Source organism: Phyllostomus hastatus, unplaced genomic scaffold (assembly GCF_019186645.2).
Source record: "Phyllostomus hastatus isolate PE091 unplaced genomic scaffold, TTU_PhHast_1.1 phas_contig_86, whole genome shotgun sequence".
NCBI classification, from domain to species: domain Eukaryota; kingdom Metazoa; phylum Chordata; class Mammalia; order Chiroptera; family Phyllostomidae; genus Phyllostomus; species Phyllostomus hastatus.
In genome coordinates this window covers 22186862-22209845 of record NW_025333977.1, presented here as the reverse complement: position 1 = coordinate 22209845, position 22984 = coordinate 22186862, and the positions used below count along the sequence as shown (strand labels likewise).

Below are 22984 nucleotides of genomic sequence, written 5' to 3'. Positions count from 1 at the left end.
TGTAAACTTCCCGTTTACACTTGCATCATCTCACCTTATTCTCTGAGTACCACCTCACCTGACTTGAGTGTGCTGGTTGAACTGCCAGTCAGTGATAACAGGTCCTCAGGGTCTATCTGCACCAGTATTTTTTAGATACCCACTATATGCACTGCATTGTGTTATGCACTTTGCATATACTATCTTACTGCATTATCACAGTAACCCTGCTAGATAGGTGTTCTCTTCCCATTACAGTTGAGGAAATGGGCTCAGAGGAGTAAAGTGCTTGCCCAAGCCACCAAGCTAGTTGTATCTAAGCCGAGTGAAGCCTAGGTCTATGTGGCTACTCAAAGGAGCTTTCTGCCTCTCCCTGCACTCCGGGGCCCTTTTCCTGTGCCCCACCACCTCCTTCTCTGTGTGGTTGGATCGGCCACCTGAAAGTGTCCTTTTCTTCACTTGTTCGGCAGCCCAGCCCCAGAACAACTGCTCTTTTGCTGTGTTCAAGTTGCCGGCGTGCCAGATGGCCTTCTACCAGTCAGAAGTTGTGTGCTTGCTGCTGGCTCCTCAGAGGCACTAGATTTGTCTCTGTTCTCTTTGTCACACACACAAGACTGGCCTATTAATCATGCCACGGGGCAGGCAGCACAGCACCTCTGGAATAACAAATCGCTGAGCTCCTGCCAAAATAAGTCACACTATGGCCACGAAGGGAACTTATCTCTCCCTCACTCTCCTCATCTTGTTCCTCCTGCTTCCCTTTCTCGTTTCCTGTGATCTGTCTTGCCAATTGGAACACTTTCTCCCATATGTAAGTTCTAGAGTGTCTGTGGGACTTGCTTATGCATCCAAAGGCTTATACGAGGCCCATGAAGGACCTTTGCTGCTCTCTTGCACGGGCAGTTGGGCAGAGCTTACAAGCAGCTCTGTCTATATATAAATGGCCAGGAATATAAATGTTCATTTTGGAAAACAAGAACCCTAGCCAAAAAATGATCCTAATGGTGCTATCAATGCAGGGCTTAAAGTAGAAGCACTTTCTGGCCTGGTCATGTGACAGAAGATGCACAGGATTCGGGGATGGTGCAACCTTTGGTTTGAAGGAGTTGTTATGGGGGCTTGGGAAAGCTCCATAAGAGGGGATCTGAGATGTTGTTGACTAAATAAAGGAAGCATCTCTTTGTTGACGCTTCCTGTTTCCTATGGACTAAACCCAGGACCACCTATCACCTAACAGCTGGGACCTCCCCATTTCCCAGCTGTCAAAATATGCCTCCTCAAGTCATTGCTGTATACATATTCTCAGTAAGGAATGCTTTAGACTGTACTTAGGTTTCTTAAGTCACTGGAGGTCTAAAAGTGTTGGGAACCACCCTGCCTGGTATCAGAAGCTGTAACCCCTGCCAAGGCTAAGGCTGAGGGAATGACCTTGGAACCGTAAGCCACCAAGGAGATAGGCTTATCTCCCTGGCAGGACTGCTGCTTCTGCTACTTTATCCATAACTGGCCCCCAATGCTTGGTCAGTTAGCCAATAACGGGTAAGATTCCCCAAGGGGGGAACGACCTAAGACAGGCACGATCACGTGAGATGCCCCCAAGGAAGGACTTTGGGGGCTACAGCAAAAGGGGGTGATGGACCCTCGCTCCTCGGCTTTGACAAAAGCCTGAGTCCTCATTGTCTGCGAGAAAATCTCCTAATCTCTTGGCTGCCTTACTTCCCTTGCTCCACCTAAGCCTGAAACAATGACAGAGGGTGGTGCAGCCCTGTGCTGGAAAGGGCAGGTTCCCCGGGCAATCAGGCCTAAGAAAGAATATGTAAAATCCTGTGAAACCTGCTTTGTTTAGAATGCTCTCAATTAACTGATAAGGGTCCAAACAAGAGGTAAGTTTGTTCCTTAAAGTTTTTTACAGCTCTTTAGCAATCTGACCCTGACTCAAAATAGCCCCTCAGAGTTCCTTGTTATTTGATCCTTACTTCCTGGCAATGAGTAATGAGCTTTATCTGAACTCCTGTGTAAATGAACCCAATAAAAGCCATTGAGGAAAAGGCTCTTGGCCCTTCTCTTGTGAGAGATCAGCCACCTTTCCTCCCCAAGCAGATCATGTCTTGGTAGACTTATTCTCATCCGTGGCAGCTGGGGGGTGGGGGGGCCCTGCGGGCGGAGCCCCCCCCACATAAAAGCAGGCAGTTCAGGGTTGGTGTAGCTGTTCACTGATGACTTTGAAACCCAGGCTTCTACCTTTCTGCCTTGTCATCATTCATCGGTTGCAGTATTGCCTCTTGTTTGCAAGATGGATGCTGTGGATCCAAACAGCATGTTTTTCTTCAAGGCACTAAGAAGTGGGGAAGAGTTGTCAAGACACCAGCTATATTTGTCACTTATTTCAGGAAAAGTAAAAGCTTTCTCAGAAGCTCCCAGAAGATGCTTGTCTGTGTCTCATTGGCCACAACTATGTCACATTCTTAATTGTCATCCTTAGCTGTAAGGAAGTCTGGACAAACACATTTGGCTTGCCTCTACTCTTCAAGGGAGGCAGCGAAGGAAATGGAGTTTCAAGATGTCCGTTGGGTTAGCCAACAAACAGTGTCTGCCACAACCAGTTAGGTGAGTGAGACAGGCAAAGGCAGTCTCACCTAACAGTAGCAGAGAAAGAAATTAATATGCTCAAGGCCACTGTGCCAGATTCTGTGCTGGGCAGCCTGCCTGTGTGTAGACATGTCACCAAATCTGTGGTGCAAGTCCGGAAGCTCAGGGCCGAACATGCTTTCAGGAGCCTAGATTTGCATCCAGGTCTGTCCGACTCAGAAGACTCTTCATGCCACCTCTCAGAAGTTGAGGCCCGTGTCCTCACAGTGGTTCATGGGGTGCTTCGCAGAGTCTCAGCACCTTCAGGTATATGTAGACAAAGTAAGAATCTATCTTATTGTATGGACCCAGATATGTTATTTTTTTTTAATGCGAGTAGTCGAATCCTTCTGCTGTGGTGACAGGTAACAGAGAACTGGCCTGGGAGGTGGGACACCCAGCTCTGTTCAAAACTGGGAGCTGAGTGACTCTGTGATCTTGGGTAAGTCATTTCTCCCCGCCTGTGAAATGAAAGATTAGACTAGATCATCTATTTTTAACTGGTGTGCCATAAGAGTTTTTAAAATATTCAATACCTGAGTCAGGGGCACTGACCTCTTTTCCCTTAGATTCTTTAAATTAAAAAATGACAACAGCCAACACAAAAATAGCCATCTGGTGTGAGTGAATCAAAGTTATACTTTTTTTGTCGGATCAGCAAAAAATTCATGTATTTTTTGGTGTGCTGCAGAATTTTAATACCTAGTTTATGTGTGCCATGAGATGAAAAAGGTTGAAAAATCGCTGGACTGGGTGCTGTACTAGGCATTTAATAGCCTTAGAACACTTAGGTTTTGCTCCTGTCTCTTATGGACCTTTCATTTGTTTACTTATTTAACAAATACTTATTAAGTGCCTACTATGTGCTAGGCACTGTGTGAGGTACTTGGAGTACACCAGCCAACCAAGCAAAGATGCCTGCCCTCATGGACCTCGTGTGTGTGTGTGTGTGTGTGTGTGTGTGTGTGTTGGCGGCAAGGGGTGCAAACAGTAAACACAAAATACAACAAATTTGTGATGAGTAAGTTACACAGTTGTTTAGAAGGATATTGGTTTTCTGCAGGACAAAGGTGGGAAAGGGGGAGACTGACCATGCTCAGGAGAGACGCAGGCATCCTCATGGGGAGCACATTATGGGAGCTGTTGCTGCAGACAAGGGAATGGCTAGAGCAAAGATCCAAAGCAGAAGTTGGCCTGAGTTTCCTGAGTGTTTTCTTCCCCCATCTGAAAACCAGCCTGGTGCCTTATCACCACAGAGCCATTATTTCCTTTCAAATGCAACTGGATCAAGCTTCCTGGACTTGAAGGCCATTTGAATTCAACCCTGCTTTGGTGGTTAGGGTTGTATAGGCAGATTTACCTCCATCTTTGCATCTCATTTCATAGTACAGAACCACTCAACTCCTAGGGATGGTTTGAGATGCTCATTACTTCAGCTACCCAGGAGTTGGGTAGCCTGCCACAAGCCTGCCAGGAGTTGGGTAGCTGAAGTAATGAGCATCTTTGTGGGGTTTCCTAATCTGGTTTTCCTCATCTCTTGAGTTGCTCCCTCCTGTGCAATATTTGGAGGCTACTGAGACATAGACACCACCTGGGGAAATGACAGCAGAGCTGTCAAGGCCTGGAGATACTAGAATGTTACCACAGCAGCACAACCTACCATTTCCAAGCTGCTCTTGCTGTGCTTCCTGTTTAATGCCTCCTGCACAGTGAGTGACTCATTGTTTCATGTTCCCAAAATGTTGTCTGTATCAATCAACCATAAAACCTCCAGTTCAAGGGAGCTGTGTTTTTATCTTTACCAGTTACTGCTCCTGAGCCAACCTATAATAGGAAGACCAGGCCCTTCCCTTAGGCTCCGGAAGGATCCTAACTAAGTAAGCAAGGCCAGGAGACCATAGAAAAACTCAGTGACTTGCTGGGCCATGCCAACTGTGTGTCTGAGTATGAGTGTGTGTTTAATGACAACTTGGAATGCATCTTGAAATATAACAAAGACAAAGGACAAGAGTTGCCTTTCTGAGTTGTGTTCCATGCAAAGAAGTTACTTGGAATCAGAGAACAGTGTACTATGCAGGTGCATTATCCCCAGTCGAACTGAGAACTTGCAACATTTATGTGAACAGGTTGACAGGCTCATGAATTAAAGAATTCCCCCCTGGGTCCTAAAGTAGTGTGTGCCCCAGCCACCTGCTCTAAGGTGATTGTATGTTAGACAAGAGGCTAGACCCCCTAGTAAGCTCCCTCCACATTGTACGGGCCTCTGTCCAAATACCCAAAAGGAATGGGTATCACTCACAGGATACTGAGAAATTTAGTTCTAGGGAACAACTCAGCATGGATTGCATAGTTCTCTGCCAGGGATGTCTGTTCTTCATGTGGCCTTGACATTTGTTTGATGGGAATTGCAAGGAAACTTAATTTAACTCTGATCTCTGTATAGTTTGAGTGAGGTTACGGGTGCAAATTGGGAATAGCATCCAAAATTCAGGCTACGTTTAAAGTGAGAGGGGAGAGTCTTCATCAGGATTGTGGGCCATTGAAACAAATCCCACATTGTGCCACTTATTGGGTAGCTGAAGTAATGAGCATCTTTTTGGGGTTTCCTAATCTGGTTTTCCCCATCTCTTGAGTTACTCCCTCCTGTGCAATATTTAGAGGCTACTGAGCCATAGACACCAGGTGGGGAAGAAACCTGTCATAAAGATGGAGATTGCACAGGTACAGGTGAGGGGCTACCCTAGAAAACTCTGGTAAGAACATCAGAATCAGTCTGAGTATAGTAAGAATGAATATAAGGGTATAAATCTCTATTTACATATTAGTCTATGTACATTGTTCATTCATTCAAGAGATACACGATGCACCTACAGCTGTGCCTGGCTCAGCTCTAGGCAGTGGAAATGCCTCAGCAAGCACCGCCATCCAAGAGTTGCCCTGTTTTGGGTAAATCACATGAAATTGTCAGTTTTCTATGTTAAAAAAATTTGCCTCTAAATACAGGGTTGGGCAAAAATAGGTTTACAGTTATTCGTGAGTAAAGTAGTACAATGATAAATAAATAATAATACAAGAATAAACTCTGTTTTGCATACTCACAGTACTGTAAATCTACTTTTGCCTGCCCCCCCTTGTATGCATCAACTAGTGAGCCAGCCATTCCATGCCTGGGTAGTTACTTAAAAAAAAAAATAGTAAAAGCAGACATTCATACAAAGACTTACAACGAATATAGCAGCTCAGAATGGAAACCGTCCAAATGTCCACCAACAAGTGAGTGGATAAGCTGCAGCATATCCTTGCAATGGGACACCACTCAGCAATAAAGAGGAATGAAGTATTAATGCACACTAGGATGTGGATGGACCTTAAATGCATTATGCTAAATAAAAGAAACCAGATGACTTCATTTATATAAAACTTTACAAGATGCAAACTAATCCATAGTGACAGAAAGTAGATGAGTGGTTCTCTTGGATTAGCACCTGGGGTTTGGAGACAAGCAGGGCAGAAAGAAGATACTACAAAGGGACAAGTGGGACCTTTGTGGGATGATGGTGATGTGTATTATCTTGATTGTAGTGATGGTTTCACCAGTGTATATGTATGTCAAACCTCTTCAAATGGTATACTTTACACATAGGTAGTTAATTAAATGAGAGTTATACCTCAATAACAGCATGAAAACAGTCAAATAGCAGCAGTTTCATATGGTTCAAGCAATAGATAAATGTTAGTGATAAATTAATTTTTATTGAATTTATTGGGGTGGCATTTGTTAATAAAATTATATAGGTTTCAGGTGTACAATTCTATAATACATCATCGATAAATTGTATTGTGTGTTCACCATCCAAAGTAGTGATAAATTAATTTTTTAACCATATATTCATTTTTCATACATTTATTGAAAACTCACTATGTGTCAGGCACCATGAAAGGTATTGTCAATGAAAATGAACGAGGTTCCCACTTGTAAGCTTCGCGGCTGAAATAAGTTTGTAAAGAGGCAACTGACTGTCTTTCCCACAGGCAGTTCTGAAGCAATTACCAGGCTTAACAAAGTTATCCTTTGTTCGCTGCATTTACGCCTGTGTCTGTGCCTTCCTTCTCTTCCAGAGTGACTTGTGGTCCCTGGGAATCACCGCTATCGAGATGGCAGAAGGTGCTCCCCGTAAGTACCTTCCTGAGGGTGAACTCTGTCGCTGGTCTGCTCTGCAGGTACTGAAGCTTCCTTGCCAGGAGCCGCGGTAGCTTTACTTCTGCTACGCTAAGCCCTGCGTGGAATCGAGCTGGCATATTTAGAAAGCAGAGTCCTTAAGTCAACCAGGAATCCATTCATTTCCAAGTGGTGTGAGGATCTTAAATTGATGATGGAAAAAAAAGAAAAGGGAGGCAAACTTTGGGGAGACTTATTTATTTTACAGATTCAGTGTGTAGTCGATTATTGAACTACCCTTCATCTACCTACCATAAAACTGAGGTACACCACTAAGACCATAAACTCCAACAAAAATTCAAAGCTGATTTTTAGTGCGTGAGTCACAGAAACACTTACACTCAGCTGCATTCACTCATATCGAAACACTGATGTTTAGACTTTTAGATTTCCCTCCATAGTCCAGGCTGCATGGCCCGGGCTCTGGCTCTCTGGAGAAGCTCTCAGATTCCTTGAGATCTGAAATATTGGCCCTGCGCAGCACCTGTACCAGGCAGGCCTGGGTGGCCAGGCCACTGACCAAGGGCCTAGCTGCCGCCGTGGCAATAAGACCGCACCTGCCAGGGACTACTCCCCATCAGTGACCAAGCGTGACAGGGACATAAGGCAGCAGAGTCTATCCTGGAAGACACAGGCCTCCTTCCTCTGCAGGCAACTCTCTCCTCCATTTTATTCCTGAGTTTCCTTAGACTGTAGGACAGTCTAGCACACTTCTGCCTGCTCTGGCTCCCTCTCTGCTTCCTTTGAGGCAGAAATTTCCACTTCTGACATTTAAAAACACCTTGGCACCTGCTCTTCAGAGGCCCCTTATTTGCATGACGGGTTGTTATGCTCGTAGGATGCTTTTTAACCTTCAAATCGTTATAGTTTTCTTATTTCTCACTCTACAGTTGGTAGAATTCATCTGTAGCATGATTGATTTGGAGTCTGTGTTGACAAATTTCCCCTCATCCACAATGCTAATAGGCATTTATGAGTCATAAAAATAATATATTACAGTCTTTAAACCATATTATCGTTCTTGATGAGTAGTTGCAGAGGCTAAAAATAAGTTTCAACCCACAGAATTCTTCAGCTTTTAGGGAGATTAGATTGTTCTTCTAGGCACAAAGGAAAAGATACTCCCAGATATTTGAAAAGTAAACTAGTGAGATAACTTTGATTAAAACAAGAAAGTTTGAGTGCTTTCACTATAAACAATGATATCATGTTTAGAAGTTGAGATAGTTTTAAAATTTTCCTGCCAGACTTCGTTTGCCTTAATCCTCTGGTCTACCTGGGGCCAGGGAATGAAACAAAACAAAAGCCCATCGGAAAACCCGGAAAGTCCTTAAGGATATTTGGAAATGCAGAGAACGGTGTCTGGTGTAGTCTTTTATACTCAAAATCTATGTAGATAACATTGCATCTGGATGAGAATGTATAAGAAGCATGCCATAGATTATAAAAAATCCTTTATTCTTAACACTTAGCTTTACTAACTAAAATAACTTCCCATTTCCATTGAGTGGTTATCTTGATATTGTTTACTTGGAATCTTAGATGCTTATTTATAGCAAAGCAAACCTCGTTGACCCTTTAACTTTGTTTACTTAATTATAAAGTCAAAGTAGAGATGCTATTCTCTAGCTGAAATGTGTTGTATTTTAAGAGACTCCTGTAATGAGACATCAGCTCTTTCAGCGCTCACCAGATGGAAGCTTTGTGCTCTTCTGACTCCGCTCACTGGTCATGCGTGGACTCAGGGAGCCACTTGGCAGCCTTGGCCGCACAGCGAGGGTGAACTTGGCGTGAGTTTGGCCTCCTCACTGGAGCTGGCCCCTGTTTTGGTCTCTTGCAGCTCTCTGTGACATGCACCCAATGAGAGCCCTCTTCCTCATCCCCCGGAACCCAGCGCCTCGGCTGAAGTCTAAGAAGTGGTGAGTTTGGGCTTCAGTGTTTTACAGATCCAAGGGCGGGTTTTCCTGATATTCTTTTTTAGATTAACTCAAATACTGAGGTCCTGCTGACAGAATTAGACTGTGTACACTAAGACTTGGTGAGTGACTTGACATATGAGTCGAACATCTTACTGAATCAAATACGCATTGAGTTACTACGGCAGTTCCCCCTTGTCCGTGGATTCCCTTTCCGAGGTTTCAGTTACTCGTGGTCAGCTGCTGGCAAAAGTGTTAAATCTCCCCAACCATTGACATTGTCATGGCCTAATGACCCAGAAGCCCCAGAAGCAGGCGATCCTCTGTAGCCTGGCGTTGCGTCATGACGCCTACATCGTTCGCCTCACTCCATCTCATCATATAGGACTGTATCCTCTCCCATTGTGTTACGAAGAAGAAAAGTGAGTGCTTGACAGTAAGATATTTTGAGAGATACAGTCACATAACTTTCATTGCAGTTATTGTTATAATTGTTCTATTTCATTATTAGTTACTGTTATTAATCTCTTACTGTACGTAATTTATAAGTTAAACTTTATCATTGGCATACATGTATGTACAGGAAAGAACTTAATCTCTCCAGGGTTCTGTACTGTCTGTGTGTTCAAGCATCCACTAGGGGTCTCAGAACATTCCCCCATGGATAAGGGGGGACTCCTGTATTTGTACAGCAAGTCTTTACCCCATACTGTTAAGGTAAGGAGCTCTTAGCTAAAATGGATGGTAGGCCCTGGCTGGCGTAGCTCAGTGGATTGAGCATGGGCTGTGAACCAAAGCATCACAGGTTCGATTCCCAGTCAGGGCACATGCCTGGGTTGCAGGCCATGGCCCCCAGCAACTGCACATTGAGGTTTCTCTCTCTCTCTCTCTCTCTCTCTCTCTTTTTCTCCCTCCCTTCCCTCTCTAAAAATAAATAAATAAAATCTTTTAAAAAAATGGATGGTGGAACCCAGGTAATCTCTTTTCTGGCAGCACAGAATGTCTCAGAGTAGCAGGCAGTAGTTCAGAGAGTTAGGCTGGCTGACTTCTACTTTTTAAGGCAGTAATTCTCTCTAAGTGCTTACACACGCCTGGTAGTATGTGAGATGATTTCATGGGTCTGTGCATGAACATTGGTAATTTTTGGTGTTCTATTGCTTTCTCTTCATGACAGGCGATATTGGCTTCTTATTTTGAATAGCAATATAGCCTTCCCATTTAACAAAGTTATTCACATGAAAAAGTGACTTAGAGAAAAATACTAAATGAATTCTAGGATGAGTGGTGGAAGGGTTTGGTGAAAAATTATGTCATTAGTGTATGATTGCTTGAAGTTTGGGAAACAGAGTTTGACAGGTCAGGCCAGAAGTTGGACTTCTGGCATGTTGCACTTATATCAGGTCTATGTACCTAATCAGTCTGTAACAAAAATGCATCGCTCCCACCTTTTACCCTGGTGGCCTCGGTGTATCCTTCCTGCTGCATTCTTGAACCTCTGATTCCCCTGGCACTGGGCCAATTTGTGGACCTCCTGTGACCTCCTATCCTTTTCTAGAGACATATTCTGGGCAGTTAGAGCATAAAGGGACAGATACTCTTGCCCCCTGTTGTGACACTTCATGATCAGGCATTTGACTGGAGCCCTGCTGTTTCTCACCTACCCACTCACAGTTTCACACTCCTATGTGGAGAACAGTCTTGGTTAATACCAGTCATCTGGGAACAGCAGAGCAACTCCAGTGGAACAAGAGGGAGGCACCAAGAAAGGGAAGGAGACAGCCAGAAGGGATGACAGCCCTGGAGTTGCCAAGGCTGCAGGAAGAGAGAGTGAGAGTTGCTATTGGTAACAAGGAGGCAGAGCATTCTCCGCTCCTGCCTCTCTCTCTAGAGGGTCACTGTGGTGTGAGAGGACCATTCTCTCCCCAGCAACAGCCTTCCATTGGGCACCAGCACAGCATGTGATCGCCAGGGTACCCAGGCCCTGCTTCCTTCTTTCTCCCTGCAACAGGCTCCCAGGGAGAGGAGGCAGCTCAGTGGCACTAGGTTTCTGCTTGTCCTTCACTCCCAGCCTCCCCAAGGGGCCTGCTGTACACAGTGGACTTCACTCACCCTGTTCACTTCTAGTCTCCCTGCACTGCCACTGGACAGATGTTTCCAGCTCTCCCATGGAGGACCAGTGAGCCATCTGCACGTAGGTTTTGTTGGAGCAGCCACACCATGTTTCAGAAATATTTGTATTAATCACCAAGTGTTACAAATCTGGTGATGGAGCATAACATTTAGATGTCTGGCCTTGTGTGCAAAGGTGCTGCAGTGCTACCCTGCCAAGAGCCCCTCTGCCCTATGGGGTAAGAGATTGTCCTACTGCCCCAAAAGCCACCTCTCACTAGCTCAGAAGCTGGAGTCAGTTGATCACTGCGCTTGTCCTGTTTTCTCTTAACCTGGCCTGCACTGCCCTTCAAGGGGCCTGTCTGGCCCCTCAGAAGAGTGAGCGAATGGCTCCTGTACTGTGGTCTTAGTTTTCATTGTTCCAAAAAAATCAACCCAGCATTGACCTTGTTTGAGAAATACAGACTTTGTGGAACATACAGTCTGTCTGTTCTGCTTCAAACCTCAGACAATGACAATTTTGATAATGCCACAGGGAGCTAGTCAGTCCAGGAACAGTGAGGAGGCCAGGCCAGTTTCATGTCACCCGGCCCCCTTTCTTGGCCCTCCATGACTGGGAGGGAAGGCCAGTGAGGAGCACAAGTGCACACCATTGGACAGGGAGAGGAAAGGTAGCTCGGCCATTTGCTAGTGAGCAGGGAAACAGCAGCCCTGGAGAAGCACTCTCTGGCCCTCAGAGCCTGGCCTTGATGAGGTGGTGTGCAGCTCTAGCCACAGGGCACGCGGGGAGGCTCCCGCTTTCCCTGATAGAGTTCCAGTTTCTAAGTGAAAATACTTGAGAACTTCAGAGTCCAGTTGACCCTTGTACCATGGTCAGGGGTGCTGACCCCTGTGCAGTCGATCCAAATAAAACTTTTGACTCCCCTAAAAACTTAACTACAGTTGTTCCTTTATATCCTTGAGGGATTGGTTCTAGGACCCGCAAATGCTCAAGTCCCTATATAAAGTGGCACAGACTAAGGCATACAATCAGCCCTCCATACCAACTATTGGTTGAATCCTCAGATGCAAAACTCGGGTATATGGAGAGCCAGCTTCATATTTATTGAAAAAAATTCACATATAAGTGGACCGACACAGTTCAAAATGGTGTTGTTCAAGGGCTGCTGTACTCTTGTCTTGAAGATTCAGGTCCACAGGGATTTAAAATGGGGTGTGCTTTAACGTGCTCTAGGGTTTGGGAGGAAAGGAAGTATTTTGTTTATTTTCCTTTAATTTTTTAAGAGAAGGAACCTCCATGCCACATCAAGAGAAACAAAACTCCAAAATGTTCTTTTATATACAGCTGTTCTCTGCCTAAATGAGTTATCAGAGGAAGTACACTGTTCTCAGTGTAATGTGAACGTATTACCAAATGGGGGCACCATTGTGGTAGAGATTGGCCATGAACTCTTCATTATGTCAAGGTCATTTCCAACTAACATAGCTGAATCTGCAACATGCAAGGCATATAAGAAATACGTATGTTATAGACTCAATAATGTACGTGTATGAAAAAATAAGATACATATTTCATCTTAGTCACTGCCTTGCCAGGCAAATGCTCTGAGTCCTCATTTTATTGATCAGAGACAGGCTCAGGTAGGTCATGCTCCTTGCACAAGGGTATACAATCTTTTAGTTTCCCAAGTTTGTAACCCACATTCCTTCTACTGTACCACTCTTAATTTCAAGGTTAAAGTGGTAGAGAATGAGCTCCACCAGTCTCTAAGTTGCACATTTTTTCCTCGCACCTTACTATTGGGGAAAGAAAGGCAGTAGCACTGCTTTTGCCCCTTGCACTGTAAAAACAAGGAAAGCATCCCTCCTCGCAGGAACCTGGCCCTTCCTTCCCCCAGCAACGTAAGGAGGAGAAACCTTAACAGGGGTGTCAAACTCATTTTCACCGGGGGCCTCATCAGCCTCGCAGTTGCCTTCAAAGGGCTGAATGTAATTTTAGGACTGTATAAATGTAACTACTCCTTAATAGTTAAGCAAGAGCTCAGCGCTGCCGCCAGGTAGAAACAAGGTACCAGGCCGGATAAAACAAGGTGGAGGGCCGGATTCAGCCCTTGGGCCGTGTGTTTGCCGCCTGTGCCGTAGAGCTCAGGAAGTCATGCAGTCAGGGTCTCCATTCAGGGTTCGGCTGGCTCAGTCATTTGGGACGTCGTTCTCCTGGTTGAGTAGAGGAGAGCGAGGATGTCCTCACCCTCTGTCTCCATGACCCCCCAGCAAATGGACAGTGATTTGGGGCTCACATGTCCTCCTCCCGTCTCTCTCTGTGTGGTTGGAGCCAACCCAGGTGGGTCAGCCATCTCCTACAAAGATGTCCTCTCCCATTCTCTGCCCACCATGTGCGCCCGCACCCCTGCCCTGGCACACATACTCAGTGCTGTAGTTTCCTTCCAGGGGTTTCTGGAGGAAGGTGGAGATGACTTCGTTCCCGTAAAAGATGGTTGGTCTTGTTCTTTTCATGTGCCCTTTGAATGCAAAGGTTTCACATGGGCAAAGCAGTGCTCAATGGACATTGTTAGAAGAATCATAATTTGTTATCACCAGAAAGATGCAAAGATTCCCACTTGGGCTTTGGCTGAAGACTGCAAGGCCTGGTGACGTTAAGTGGCTTGTCTGGGGCCCCAGGCTCATCCCTGGGAGAGCCAGTCTGGAACCCACCCCCCCAGCCTTCTGCTTTCACTCCAGAGCTTACAGTGTCTCCTCTTATTTTATGAAACACCAGTTCTGATTCCTGGTGGGCCACCAGGCACTTTTGTTTTAGGAAATGACAGAGCCACTTGTGTGTGTGTTCTAAGTAGTAGAGTGATAATAGCAAATTCATAAAATACTTCAAATAGACTGAATTTGCTAGTAATAGTGTGACTTTGGACTTTATCAAATCAAAACAAAAGTTGCTACATGAACTTTCTCAATTAACCTTTTCTGCAGTCTCTTTGGAGATAACAGTCCTGTTGACTCTTCTCGCTAGCATGTCTAATCCAAATATATGCAAAATACTTCCCTTAAAGAGCCCTACTATTCAGCTCAACAGAAATGGGGGGGGTACTGTCTCTAAATCTCTAGTCCTAAAGACAGACACTCTTGTTCTTTAAGCCCAGTAATAGCTAGAGGTTGCAGGGACACTGTCATCATCATAGTCATAATAATAACCAATAACAGCAAATGCACCTATAGCATTTATGTGTGTAAATGCATGTACATACATGTAACAGGCACTATTGTAAGCATTTTACATGAGTTAACTCATTTAATTATCACAACAGCCTTTTGAGAAAAGTATTTAATAACATCCCCATTTGCAGCCAGGGGACCTGAGGCACAGAGAAGTTAAGCAATTTGTCCAAAATCACACAGTAAGTGATGGAGGCCAATGGAGGAAAACAGAATAGTTCTGGAGCAAAAACAAATTTTAAAGGTCAAATTGCCTTTAGGGAGTCAGTCCTGTGATTACCAACAACTTTCAGCCTGGCTGGTTGTAATGATTAATGTAATACTCTTTTGGGCATGTTTAATTCCTTTAACACAATTTAATACATAATCAGGAAAAACTGGGAGGATGAAGTGTTCAGTGACATTGGTATTAAAAGAACCAGTGTCTCAGACTATATGCACCAATCATTAATGTCTCTCTCTCCATGCCAACCCTGAGGAAATTAGTATTACTAATCTTGGGCATTTCTTTAAAAAAAAAAAAAAAAGACAGAATTAAAGCACTAGCAGCAGAGATTCTAACAATAAAGTCATGTGAATGTACTTTAAACCCTTAAGACCACTCAGCAAACAGCCAGGTGGTATTCAGCATAAGTGAAGTGTTTTTAGTTTTAATTAAGTGTGTAATTAAGTATATTGATTCTTTGGTCACACTAATTTAAATAAGAGACCATGAATCTCTTTGAAGTAAGCATCATTTTCTCTTCAAACGCAGGACCATTTGAAGATGTGGAATACATTTCCAGCTTTGTGGTAGTGCATCCTTGGCCCGCCCTTTGGGCCCATGCTTGAATATTCCTTGAGGTTCTTTCCCACCAGGAGAGATTCTAGGAGAATGACCCTGCACCAGGCTGGTTCCATGGAACTTCTTGAACACATTCTCATCCTGGAGATGTTTCTGACTTTTTTGAGGTGTCAGTATTGGGGAATGAAAGGGACAGTCTATTAAGTCTGGATCTCATTTTTAAATTGGATGTGATTTATTTATCATCCTCTAATGAATGGCCTACCACTTTATAAAAAATGAGCACTTCCTTCTAGTTGCAAGCAGAAAAAAGAAAATGTCCATTTGCATTCTTCATGAATATTTAATGGTTTTCTGTCTGAATTTGTTTGTTTTCATCTTTCTAATAGGGATTCTCTCTTTTTTTGTTTTCTAAAATTTAATCCTAATTGTATATTTTTCCCATTACCATTTAGTCCCCTTGTACCCTCCCCCTCCCCCCAGCAATCACCACATGGTTGTCCACATCCATGAGTCCTTTTCCATTTTTGCTCCACCCCTCCACCCCCTCACCTGCACCCTCCAACCAGCTGTCATCCTGCTCTCCATCTATGAGTCTGTCCCCATTTTTCTTGTTAGTTCAGTTTGTTCATTAGACTCCATATATAAGTGAGATCGTAAGTATTTGTCTTTCTCTGACTGGCTGATTTCACTTAGCATAATGTTCTCCAGCTCCATCCATGCTGTTGCAATAGGGATTTTCTACCTAGAGAAGCACCATGTGGAATTTGTGTATTTTTTAAACTCTTCAGTTTATTCCTTACGGGTTTGTTTGTTTGTTTGTTTGTTTGTTTGTTTGTTTGTTGTGCACAAGGTCTGTCTGTAGGTGATATCATATTTGTGCCTCCACATGTTTATCTGATGGATCTGAGAGAGAAAGCCGACCCAACAATATCTGCTCTCCAAGTCCCTCTTTCTGTCCCTCGCAAGCACAGATTTAAAGGTGACCCTGTGACAGCTCTTGTCCAGAACCCTCATCTGTTACCCCTCCATGCATTCAGGTTTGGCAAACACATAGGACCAGGCAGTGTGCTCGTCGTACCAATAGGACTCAAGCACACCTGAACTCAAGGACTGCCGCCAGTGTGGTGGGAACAGCTGGGGATGGAGCACTTGGAGGGAGGTGCAGCATGTCCATCCCCGTCTCGCTGTTTCTCGCCCAATCCTGATTCCTCCTGGGGTGGCCCCAAGCATAGCAGGTTGCCTTATCTCTGTGTAAACTAATTTAAAAGCTTGAACATAGCTTAGAAATGTAGGGAGGAAAAAAATACCAATAATTTGGAACTTTAAAAACATGGAATTGAACAACAATAAAGTAATTTATTTAAAAAAAAAAAACATGGAAAAAGGTGAGAAACTGCTTTGACCTTGGCAGGACTGAAGTGGTGCATGTACGAATGTCCTCTTGCATTTGAATCTTGGAGAAGACGCTCACCATTGCATTCTGAGTGGTGAGGATACTCTTCAGGCCTTAAGTAAACATACACACAAATACACACAGGCTTGCACCTCGCCTCCCCCGAAACTTGGGATGGCTTGCTCCGGGAATCTGCTCCTGTAACTCCACAGTGCTTCACAAGAGGGTGACAGAGAGCAAAAAACAGATTACCCTCCAGCTCTGAGCAGGGGGTGACGGGTTTGGCCAAGGTCTCAGAGGGTGATTGGCTGTGGAGCACCTTAGAAAGGCATGCTGTAGAGTCATGAGCTTAATTATTTATCATTAGGGAAAGTAATAAATTCAGCAAAAACATGCATGATCAACTCATGAATCAGAGCTAAAGTCCACCGTTGAGTTCTACTACACTGTGTACTTGCTGCCCTAATCACTGGCGTGGTATCTCCCATCAGCTCCCCGATCCCGTGCGTCTGTGGCATGGAGTTTATCTTTGAAGAAATATAGCCTTTCTAGACGGAGATAATTTGCTTCTGGTTAGGAACTTACTTCCTTAAAGTTAAGTTTCCAAGTCCTTGGAGTTGATAGCAAATACATACATACATCCTATCCTTTTGAATTGGAAAGCAAAGTTCAAACGTGATTCTGAAATTACCTCCTCAATTTTTTCTTAGTCAAGTTCACTTTTCCATAGAATAATCTTGCTCATTTTTGCCAAATAGACTCCCCTACCCTACCTCGATTTTACTTTTCCCAGCTTGCATTTGCTGCCATTTAGAAAACCCACTTCAGTGCCCCCCTGACATAAAGTGAGCTCACTCCTGGCTGTGGTTTTTCACTGATTTTATGCCTCCCTGAGCTGTCCTTTCCCCACAGTGATTTCCTCCTCGTCCTTTAAGACCCAGCTATGGTTCTCTCATTCCAGTAGAACTTCCAGGTATGATTCCCAGCAGGGTCTTTTGCTTCTCCAGTTTCTTTTGGATTTCTGTGAGATATTATGTATAAACTGTGTGAAAAATACTTCCTTTCCCATATATCACTGCCATGGATTGCATGAATTGTGTGTGGGTGGTGATGATGCCGGGGAACCCACTGTGCCTAATGAAGGGCTAGACCTATTTTGTGATGGGTTGATCTCGATGTTGGCCGATCGGACCTATTTTTCTCTTATTTTTTTTAATTCTAACATTTCACACGAATATGTTTGCCTTTCTATGGACTGTCTTTCAGTCTGTGTTTCATCTCTTTTGTTTGACAGGTCAAAAAAATTTCAGTCATTTATTGAGAGCTGCTTGGTAAAGAATCACAGCCAGCGACCAGCGACAGAGCAACTGATGAAGCATCCATTTATCCGAGACCAGCCTAATGAACGACAGGTCCGCATTCAGCTCAAGGACCATATTGATAGAACAAAGAAGAAACGAGGAGAGAAAGGTTAGAAGCACATTTGTATTTCAACAAGGGAAACAAAAGATGGAGTGAGTCCTGGGCTCTTGACGTATTTGAACATGACCGTGGGATTTCAAATGGGCCTGCATTATTCTTTGGTGTGAGAGGCTGCCTCCAAGGTCAGCCTGTGGGCCTCAGTGAAGTACCTCATCCACGGCTGGACGGAATCTTTCGTGAGAGAACAGAACCACAAGAAATACAACCTTTTCCAGTCGCTGAACAAAAAGAGGCATGTTGAGTGGTGCTATGGAGCAGGTTAATATGACAAGCAGTTTTCTTAATTCAAATGAATATTCATGTTTTGAAGACTAAAATTCTACAGGAGACAGACAGCCTAAAAAAATCTAGTTGACATTTTTCTGTACTGGCAGTTTTGAACATTTAGGTTTTTGTGCTGTGAGGCTCATTTCTGATTTAGTTATTTGGAAGGCAGAATGAATGTTCTTCTAGTCTCCGTGAAAGAAAAGAGGCTGCCAGGCTTTTTTCCTAATGGTGGCCGTGGGCCACTCCGTGAAGTCGAAATCTTACAGGGAATATTTTAAGGTGGTATGTCAGACATGCAGCCATTGAAGGTGACCTTCTTGAAAAAGGAAATTTAATTTACTATGGGTACATAAAGTAGGTTAAGTGCTCAGAATCTTATTTTCAGACTCAAATTCTGAGTTCAAGGCTAGCTCTACCCTTTAATAGTTACCTGAGCTTCAGCCCAGTTTCCTGATCTTTAAGAAACGACTGGGTTTACAGTGATAACTAGGATCGCCTGGCATTGTTGCAAAGATTAAATGTGACAGTGCATGTACATTTCCTAATACAATGTCTGGTACATGGACATCCTCGATAAATATTAGCTGTTCTTATTTAGACAATTCTTTGTTGACCTATAATTTTCCAGTACTGCTAGGGTTACTTTCTGAAAACCTCTGACCTCTCTGCCCCTGACTGGTAGGAATGGATAAAGTTTGAACCTCGGGTTGTTTTCACATTTTGGTGGCACAAACTCTGCAATGTGAGTCAGAATTCTCCATCCCATGGAAAAAAAAAAAACAGACTATTTTTAATGTGTTCCTTCTCTGCAAAGTAGAAGAGTAACATTTTAGGTGGTAGGTACACTCAGCTGTTACATGGTCATCTAAGGAACTTGAGTTGGAGGGGATTTAGGGCCCATTTTCGTCTGTTCCCCAAGAAAGAGCATTGATCAAATGAGATCTCACTTTGTTTGCTCGGTTTAACCAAATGACTTAATTGGTTCCTTTTAACACTATTTTACTCTCAGTAGCTCTAAGACCAGCTTTTGGTTGAATCAGTTTCTAAAATTTTATTGAATTTAGTAGGGTGACATTGGTTAATAAGATTATACTAGTTTCAAGTACACAGTTCTGTAGCACATCATCAGTATATTGCATCGTGTTTACCATCCAAAATCAAGTCTCCTTCCATCGTGATACGTTTGACCCCTTAACCCTCTTTTACCTCCCCCGACCCCCCTTCCCTTCTGGTAACCACCACAGAATCAAACAATTTTAATGTGCATTGCTTTATGATATTTTTACCTCATATATTTTCCTTAAAATATGTTGACACATGCTAATTTAAGCCAGTAATACAAAAGCAATCAAGCCAGATTCTGGAGAAATATTATAATTAAGGAGGCTGATAAATGAAGGTTTTACCCTAGAGAGTAAAAATAATTAGATTAATTGGGCGCTTTTTTCCTTGCTGTCATTTCCCTTAACCGATAAAATCTCTGCATTTTACTTTGAACTCTGTTGATTCATTGCGGGAAAGTTTGGAATATTAAACTTTTAATGTAGAATATTGAGACACTTTATGAAGGTTCTTTACATTTCATAACTGGCCTCAATATGAGTATGTGAAGCTAACTTGTGATTTTAAAAAATACTCATGAAGTCATCACACTTTTGGCTTCATTTTTTTTATCCCTTTAATGGCTAAATGGTATGGAAGGCAAGGTGTGTTCAAGCTTATGATCAAGGATCAAGTGCTGTAGTCCTCAGCATGTATCTGCTGCCCCTGGTGACAATATAACCAAATTGCAGTTTTAGCTCCTTAAGGGTGCACAAATACCTCCCAAGTTGTGATTACTAACCCACTGCTATGAAAGGATAACAGTAATGTGTTATCACCCTCCCTCAGTCAAAATCAAAAGTTCCTCCGAAGGAGCCCACTGCCCACAGAAAAGTTCTCAGCATGGTTTATGTAAGGATCAGCAAGCCGTATCAAACCTGCTGGCCTTTTGCACACCATCTGCTTTTCTCACACCCTGACATCTAGCCACTGATGGCTCATTGTTTCCTGAATACGCTATGCACTGTGATGCTGTTGGCCACTGTCAGGTGGTTACATTGCCTAGAAAGCCCTTTTCCCACCACTTTCAGCTGCCATCTGCCTGGAAAAGGGTCACTGACCTTCTAGGGCCCAGATCATTTTCCCTCCGAGATTGTGCTGTCCCCCTTCCCCAGCAGACTTAGCTCCTTCTTTCTCAGATATCTCATTGCAGTTTTTGTGTACCTCTATATAGCATGTAATATGTTGGAAAGAACACTAGTTTTAAAATTGGAAAAGTTTTGAATTGAATTCTAAATCCAAATCCCAAATTTATGAATGAGATGACATTGGTCACATTACTTAACCACTTATAATCTCAGTATCTTCATTTGAGAAATGGATATTATCTCAAAGTATTGTTAAAAGGAATAAATGGGACAATACAGGTGTAGTATCTAGCATGGTGACTGGCATGGGAGATGCCCAGCAAAGACTAGTTCCCTTTCTTCCTCATCATGGGGACTCTAATTTGTTACTTGTCCCTCTTGCCCATTAGATTCCTCCAAAGCAAAGACTCAGTCTTATTCATTATTGCATGTTAAGTTGCTTAACATATTATTGAATTAAATGGATGTCCCCAGTGAAATTGGGTCGATTAAAACACATTTAACTATATTTTTAATAGCACATTTTGTCAAAAGGTTCTCTCTGGTATTTATCAAGATATCTCAAGGCAATTTGGAGTCCATATAAGACATATTAAAATTCCTACTTGAACAATGATTAATAAGGTCAAGAAGTTAACAATGAGCCAATCGAAGATTCTCTGAGGTGGTTCTATACATTATGAACTAACACAAACTGAAAGGCGATGTTTCCGTTCCTCATCTTCACTTTCGTGTGAAGAACACCACTAGGGACAGAGCTCTTGCGCTGGCTGGGACAGTATTAGATGTGGTTACTTCCATGTACTTGAATCCAGCTGATGGGAACTTTTGGAGCTCAAGTCAGAAGGCCTGGAGTTCAGGGTAAACCACTCTGGACCTCAATTCACTTATATATAAAGCAAGGGGGTTGGGCTTTACACAGCTGTGGTGTCTTTTTTGTGCACTAACCTTCCTTGAGTCTCTCTCTAGATGAAACAGAGTACGAGTACAGTGGAAGTGAGGAAGAAGAGGAGGAGAATGACTCAGGAGAGCCCAGGTAGGAGAGCAGAAGCTAAGTCTTCTCATTTTCACATTCCAAATTCTGCTTGTGGGAAATTTACTTCCTGTTGATGTATAGGTTCATTTTTAAGAATCCAGCATGGTGGTCTTATTTAATTTATTGCCTACAAATATGCTCATTAATTTGGGGAAATTTCCCTAGGCAGACTCTTACAAAAATGTGGAAATCAACATATCCTTTATCTTGTCGCCCAAGATTTATGGTCTCTATTCTAAGACCTTGTTTCCTCACATATGTAATGTGTAGAATGGGCAGGAGGCAACTATCTGGGTAATACAGGGCTAAAAGTATCTAAAACTGTCATTTTCAGGAGACCTAAGTGGTGTTTTTGAACTTGAGTCATTTAGTTCATTACTCCGTACCTTTGACAAGCCCATTTGGGCAGCCACCATCCTTGTCACATGCCTTGGTACTTTCACCACAGCCTAATCCAAGAGGAAACAATTTCCACGAAATCAAATTACACCCCAGAAGCAAACCCTAAATAGAGACTTTCATGCCCATTCCTGTTGTCACATGTTGGACCCCAGAATCAAGCACTGCTTTATTATTATCATCTCCATGTTTTGAATTTCACTTGACTTTGACTTTGACTTTTTCTAGTCTGTGTTTATAAATAATTAATGCCGGTGTGCTCACACTGCCAGCATTATCTTTTGTGAGAGAATTCAGCTGGCAGCTGTTTGGGAATCCAGGGGTACAGTCACACACATCATGGCAGGCACACTGTACATGTAAAAGGGGTTCACTGAGAAAAATGCACAAGTTGAAATGTCACTGAAATATACGGGTCTTTATCTGTTAGCCACTTAAGGAGGGGAGCCCAGTGCTCCAGAGGAAGAAGCAGTTCCTGCATTGCTGAGGCACAGCTTCCTGACCAGGGAAGGGGCCTGCTCAGCCACTGCTGCTGGAATGTGCTGGTGGGTTCCTTTTGGGGCCACCTCAGACCCACTATGCTGGATTATTACTGAACCACTGGAACAGAGTGAGACTGAGCTTGCTGAGCTGCCCAGTTTTTCTCTGTTCACCTGCCACAGGACTTCTCAAGGTCAAAGACTGAGAGATAATTCTTTCCTTCCATCTAATACTTAACATCTTGGCCACCCCCAGCTTAGCTGCATAAATATGGTGACTGTCAAGTAGTGACATGGTAAATGGTCATTCTTGGGAAGCGAAGGGCCAAGCGCCCTGCTTTCAAAGAAGTTGTACACTATTTTTCCAAAGCTCACCCAGACGGTCATGTCAGTCATTCTGATCACTCTCTGGAGATCTGAAAAGCCCCGTTTTAACTCATGCTTGCTAGCCTGCATGTCAGGAGTCACTTAGTGAGCTGACCGAGCCATGCCTGAACATTCTATAATTGTAACATGTCATTATAGCACATTGAAGATTATGTTCCAAGTCCTGTTTTATGGACACATCTAATTAATCTTCGTGAAATTCAGAAATGTAGGAAGGAACAGTGGTTATCTCATTTTAGAGATGGGGTAACAGTCCAAGGGTGGCAACCTGGTCATATACCAAGTTAATGATTCAGTCAGTAATACAGCTCAGATCACCCGACATCGATTCAACATCTCTTAATGTTAACAGGCATCGTCGTGTGCATGTGAGGTTTCCGAAGCAAGCGTTATGATCTGGAGTTAGTTTTAGAGTTCTGCACAAAGACTGCAGGTCTTAGAGGAGGCTAGTTGGTAGGACCCAAGCACTGTCTATGGAATGTCGGGAAT

General features: G+C 43.4%; 1 protein-coding gene across 7 annotated transcripts in view; it reads left to right on the top strand.

Moving 5' to 3' along the window:
• Window positions 1-22984, top strand: part of TNIK (TRAF2 and NCK interacting kinase) — a 346968-nt gene that overhangs the window by 228650 nt on the left and 95334 nt on the right. For all 7 annotated transcript variants that reach the window (XM_045851219.1, XM_045851226.1, XM_045851225.1 and 4 more), the window contains exons 8-11: window positions 6727-6781; window positions 8667-8745; window positions 17551-17726; window positions 21164-21230. In XM_045851219.1, coding sequence (XP_045707175.1) covers window positions 6727-6781; window positions 8667-8745; window positions 17551-17726; window positions 21164-21230 — 377 coding nt within the window. The remainder of the gene's footprint in view (window positions 1-6726; window positions 6782-8666; window positions 8746-17550; window positions 17727-21163; window positions 21231-22984) is intronic.